This window comes from Thunnus thynnus, chromosome 11 (genome assembly GCF_963924715.1).
Source record: "Thunnus thynnus chromosome 11, fThuThy2.1, whole genome shotgun sequence".
Taxonomy (NCBI): domain Eukaryota; kingdom Metazoa; phylum Chordata; class Actinopteri; order Scombriformes; family Scombridae; genus Thunnus; species Thunnus thynnus.
The window spans coordinates 175,943-181,942 of NC_089527.1; the positions used below are offsets into that span (position 1 = coordinate 175,943).

General features: G+C 45.6%; 1 protein-coding gene across 9 annotated transcripts in view; it reads left to right on the forward strand.

Moving 5' to 3' along the window:
• The window catches only part of si:dkey-230p4.1 (trichohyalin), a 50,173-nt gene that overhangs the window by 40,984 nt on the left and 3,189 nt on the right, over window positions 1-6,000 (forward strand). For 7 of the 9 annotated variants that reach the window (XM_067602701.1, XM_067602699.1, XM_067602704.1 and 4 more), the window contains 2 exons: window positions 1,330-4,370; window positions 5,948-6,000. The exon at window positions 5,948-6,000 is cut by the window's right edge and continues 58 nt beyond it. In XM_067602701.1, coding sequence (XP_067458802.1) covers window positions 1,330-4,370; window positions 5,948-6,000 — 3,094 coding nt within the window. The remainder of the gene's footprint in view (window positions 1-1,329; window positions 4,371-5,947) is intronic. The other 2 variants (XM_067602706.1, XM_067602707.1) reach the window with 2 other exon arrangements.

Genomic DNA, 6,000 nt, shown 5'->3' on the forward strand with positions numbered 1-6,000 from the left:
TGGTAGTTTTACTATAATATGGTAGTATTTATGGTAGTATTACTATAATATGATAGTATTTATAGTAGTATTACTATAATATGGTAGTATTTATAGTAGTATTACTATAATATGGTAGTATTTATAGTAGTATTACTATAATATGGTAGTATTTATAGTAGTATTACTATAATATGGTAGTATTTATAGTAGTATTACTATAATATGGTAGTATTTATACTATGTGTTACTATAATATGGTAGTATTTATGGTAGTTTTACTATAATGTGGTAGTATTTATGGTAGTTTTACTATAATATGGTAGTATTTATGGTAGTATTACTATAATATGATAGTATTTATAGTAGTATTACTATAATATGGTAGTATTTATAGTAGTATTACTATAATATGGTAGTATTTATAGTAGTATTACTATAATATGATAGTATTTATAGTAGTATTACTATAATATGGTAGTATTTATACTATATGTTACTATAATATGGTAGTATTTATGGTAGTATTACTATAATATGATAGTATTTATGGTAGTATTACTATAATATGGTAGTATTTATAGTGGTATTACTATAATATGGTAGTATTTATAGTAGTATTACTATAATATGATAGTATTTATGGTAGTATTACTATAATATGTTAGTATTTATAGTAGTATTACTATAATATGATAGTATTTATAGTAGTATTACTATAATATGATAGTATTTATGGTAGTATTACTATAATATGGTAGTATTTATAGTAGTATTACTATAATATGGTAGTATTTATAGTAGTATTACTATAATATGGTAGTATTTATACTGTGTGTTACTATAATATGGTAGTATTTATAGTAGTATTACTATAATATGGTAGTATTTATAGTAGTATTACTATAATATGGTAGTATTTATAGTAGTATTACTATAATATGGTAGTATTTATACTATGTGTTACTATAATATGTTAGTATTTATAGTAGCATTACTATAATATGGTAGTATTTATAGTAGTATTACTATAATATGGTAGTATTTATAGTAGTATTACTATAATATGGTAGTATTTATAGTAGTATTACTATGATATGGTAGTATTTATAGTAGTATTACTATAATATGGTAGTATTTATAGTAGTATTACTATAATATGGTAGTATTTATAGTAGTATTACTATGATATGGTAGTATTTATACTGTGTGTTACTATAATATGGTAGTATTTATAGTAGTATTACTATAATATGGTAGTATTTATAGTAGTATTACTATAATATGGTAGTATTTATACTATGTGTTACTATAATATGTGTTGTGAATAAAATGTTTTTTCTCCTGAAGGAGAGATCGAGTGTCTCAGAGACGAGCTGGAGCGAGCGACGGCCCGCAGACAAGACAAGACTGAGAGGAACGAGGAGGAGAGGGAGGCGCTGATGGAGGAGATGGAGAGGCTGAACCAGGAGGTGGAGAAGCTGAAGAAGACCAGGAGAAAGGAGGAGGAAGAAAAGAGGGAGGAGAGGGAGGCCTGGCAGAGAGAGAGGGAGGCGCTGAGCGAGGAGCTGGGGATGAGGGACGGAGAGGTGGAGGCGCTGAGGAGGCGTACAGAAGGACTGACGGAGGAGAAGGAGGAGAGACAGACGGAGGTGGAGAGACTGAGGGAGGAGGTGACGGAGAGGGAGGCGCAAATCAGCCACATGATGGCGAGAATACAGCGGGCGGAGGGAGAGAAAGAGAAACTGGAGGAGGAGACGAAGAGGACGGAAGCGGAGAGGGAAGAGAGGAGGAGGGAGGAGGAGGTGCAGAGGAACAGAGAGACTGAGGCGCTCTGCGACCGGATGGAGAGACTGGAGAGGGAGAAGGACCAGAGGGAGGAGGAGGTGGAGCACCTGAGAGGTGAAGCAGAGGAGGTGAAAAGATGGAGGAGGAGGGTGGAGGAGTTGGAGAGACTGCAAGATGGAGAGGAGGAGACAAGGAGGCAAGAGGAGGAGTTAAGGGAGAAGCTGGAGGAGAAAGAGGGCGAGGTGGTGGTGCTGTCGGTGAGGCTGAGTGTGGCCAAGGAGGAGCTTGAGGAGAAGAAGGAGGAGGTGGAGCGGAGGGAGCGCAGCCTGGAGAAACAGATAAGCACCGTGAGGGAGCTGGAGGAGGAAGTGGAGGTGCTGAAGGAGCGCCTGACTCTCGTGGAAGACCAGGAGGAGGTGAAAGCGAGGGAGTGTCAGGAGGCGAACCACAAACTGAAGGAGAAGGAGGTGAAGGTGGAGCAGCTTGAGGAGCTGCTGAGAGAAACCCGGGAGATCCTGGAGAGAGAGAGGAGGGAGGGAGAAGAAAAAGACGACAGGATCTCCTCCCAGGCCAGGGAGCTGCAGGAGGCGCGGGTCAAGAGCGAGGGGGCGCGGAGGGCCACCAGAGAGAGGGAGGAGGTCCACCACAGGCTGGAGGAGGAGGTGAAGGAGGGGAGGGCGAAGGCGGAGCGGAGTGCAAAGGAGGCAGCCCAGATCCTCCGCATTTTGAAGGAGCGAGAGGAGGAGACGCAGCAGCTGAGAGTCATGCTAGAGGAGAGGGAGGAGGAGGGGAGAGAGAGGGAGGCACTGTGGAGGATAGAGGAGGAGAGGAGGAGGAGGCTGGACAACAAGCTGATGGAGGTGGAGGAAGAGAAGAGGAGACTGGAGGAGAAAGTGGGGGAAGTAGAGGAGGAGCTGGAGGAAGAGAGGGAGGTGCTTAGAAGAGCCAGGGAGGAGAAGAGGAGGCTGGAAGACACATGGAAAGATACGGAGAAGGAGGTGAAGGAGCAAAGAGAGGAACTGAGGCTGGCAGAGGAGGAGAAGAGGACACTAGAAAACAAACTAAAGGAGACCAAGGAGGGGAGGAAGGGAGAGGAGGAGGTGCTTAGAAGGGTCAGGGAGGAGAAGAGGAGGCTGGAGGATGACCTGATGATGAAGGAGAGTGAAATCGATAGACAAAGGGAGGTGCTAAGGAAGGCAGAGGAGGAGAGGAGGAGGTTGGAGGATGAACTGAGAGAGGTGAAGGAGGAAGGAGGGCGACTGGTGGAGAACGAGAGAGGTCAGCACCTCCTGGTGGAGGAGAGGGTGAGATCCAGAGTCAGAGAGCTGGAGGAGGAGAAGGCAGGCCTGTCCATGGAGCTGAGGAGGAGGGAGAGGGAGGTGATAGCTCTCAGAGAGGAGGTGCAGAGGGAGAGGGATGAGGCACAAGAGGAGATTGGGAAGAGGAGAGAGGAGGTGCAGAAGGAGCAAAAGGACAAGGAGGTTGTACAGAAGGAGCTGAGGAGCAGAGAGAAGGAGGTGACTGCTCTGAGAGAGGAGGTGCAGAAGGAGCAGAGGGACAAGGAGGTTATAAAGGAGGAGCTGAGGAGCAGAGGGAAGGAGGTGACAGCTCTCAGAGAGGAGGTGCAGAGGGAGAGGGATGAGGCACAAGAGGAGATTGGGAAGAGGAGAGAGGAGGTGCAGAAGGAGCAAAAGGAGAAGGAGGTTATAAAGGAGGAGCTGAAGAGAAAAGGGAAGGAGGTGACTGCTCTGAGAGAGGAGGTGCAGAAGGAGCAAAAGGACAAGGAGGTTGTACAGGAGGAGCTGAAGAGAAAAGGGAAGGAGGTGACTGCTCTGAGAGAGGAGGTGCAGAAGGAGCAAAAGGACAAGGAGGTTGTACAGGAGGAGCTGAGGAACAAAGGGAAGGAGGTGACTGCTCTGAGAGAGGAGGTGCAGAAGGAGCAGAGGGAGAGGGAAGGGGCACAGGAGGATTGGAGGAGGAGCAAGCGGGAGGTGTTTGTACTTAAAGAGGAGCTGCAGAGGGAACAAGGAGAGAAGATGGAGGTCCAGGAGGAGCTGAAGACTAAAAGGAAGGAGGTGTCATGCCTCAGAGAGGAGGTGCAGAGGGAGCAGAGGAGGATGGCAGAGGAGTCATCGATACTGAGAGAGGAGGTGCAGAGGGAACAAAGGGAGAGGGAGGAAGTAGAAGAGAAGTTGAGGAGGACAGAGAAGGAGGTGACGGCTCTCAGAGAGGAGGTGCAGAAGGAGCAGAGGGAGAGGGAAGGGGCACAGGAGGATTGGAGGAGGAGCAAGAGGGAGGTGTTTGTACTTAAAGAAGAGCTGCAGAGGGAACAAGGAGAGAAGATGGAGGTCCAGGAGGAGCTGAAGACTAAAAGGAAGGAGGTGTCATGCCTCAGAGAGGAGGTGCAGAAGGAGCAGAGGAGGATGGCGGAAGAGTCGTGGATACTGCGAGAGGAGGTGCAGAGGGAACAAAGGGAGAGGGAGGAAGTAGAAGAGAAGTTGAGGAGGACAGAGAAGGAGGTGACGGCTCTCAGAGAGGAGGTGCAGAAGGAGTGGAGGAGGAGGGAGGAGGCTCAGGAGGAGCTGAGAGGAGTGCAGGCTCAGGTGTGTATATCATGGGCACTAATACAGATGTTCAGTACGCAGGGTTAACGTTAGCTTGTAAGTGCGACTTGTTCGGTCAACGTTAGCTTGTAAGTGCGACTTGAGGCGGTTAACGTTAGCTTGTAAGTGCGACTTGTTCGGTCAACGTTAGCTTGTAAGTGCGACTTGTAGCGGTTAACGTTAGCTTGTAAGTGCGACTTGTTCGGTCAACGTTAGCTTGTAAGTGCGACTTGTAGCGGTTAACGTTAGCTTGTAAGTGCGACTTGTTCGGTCAACGTTAGCTTGTAAGTGCGACTTGTAGCGGTTAACGTTAGCTTGTAAGTGCGACTTGTTCGGTCAACGTTAGCTTGTAAGTGCGACTTGTAGCGGTTAACGTTAGCTTGTAAGTGCGACTTGTTCGGTCAACGTTAGCTTGTAAGTGCGACTTGTAGCGGTTAACGTTAGCTTGTAAGTGCGACTTGTTCGGTCAACGTTAGCTTGTAAGTGCGACTTGTAGCGGTTAACGTTAGCTTGTAAGTGCGACTTGTTCGGTCAACGTTAGCTTGTAAGTGCGACTTGTAGCGGTTAACGTTAGCTTGTAAGTGCGACTTGTTCGGTTAACGTTAGCTTGTAAGTGCGACTTGTAGCGGTTAACGTTAGCTTGTAAGTGCGACTTGTTCGGTTAACGTTAGCTTGTAAGTGCGACTTGTTCGGTTAACGTTAGCTTGTAAGTGCGACTTGTAGCGGTTAACGTTAGCTTGTAAGTGCGACTTGTAGCGGTTAACGTTAGCTTGCAGGTGCTACTAGCTGCATTTTCATCAACTACTCCCAAAAAGTAGTCGAGCAGTTGAGTTGATCTTTTTTATTCAGATTCAGACAACTTTATTTATCTCAGAAGGGCGATTAGTTTCAGTTCATATAAATAAATAAAATACAACTCGGTCACGCAGCAGCAGGTTTACATCAACAGGTCAACGGATGGTTTACAGGGATTCGTCCACATTTGCAGCCTGATAGCAGAACAAATAAATTTCACCCGATAATAATGATCAATTCTTGTCAACAAAGGTCTGAAACACAGCCAGTAACAGGTTAATGTGAGGGACGACCTGGAGGTGAATTCACTCTGAGAGGCTGTGATCTGATTGGATTAAACCTCCAGCACGCTTGTCTGAGCTGCAGAAACAACACGAGTCGGAGTCTTTCTTTCTCTAAATACCTTCAATTCTGTTGATTTAACAGCACAACATTGAAAATGTTTGTTCAAACGTATCTAAAGTTTTGACCATCGGTCGCTGAAAAGCTCGTTTCAGATGAATCTCACCAATAAACACGAATGAACACGTACTGAAACCACAGATGAACGATTCATCTACAGCGATGAGCAGCGTCTACTGGTGTTCTCGACAGATGTTTCCTTGTCTTGATAACGCTTGATGGTGGTTCGTTCCCAGTTAGTGACCAGTGGTTGTTATTAACAACACCGCTGAGGCTGTAAATCTAAACACCAGAAAACTAAACTGTGTTCTGTTCTCACTGCTATAAATGTCACGTTTGTCCTGCTGACCAGGTTCAGTTTCAGTTTCCTCTCTGTTCAGGTGTCTGAGCTGAGTCAGAGGCAGGAGGTGAAGGAGGAGGAGAAGCAGCAGAT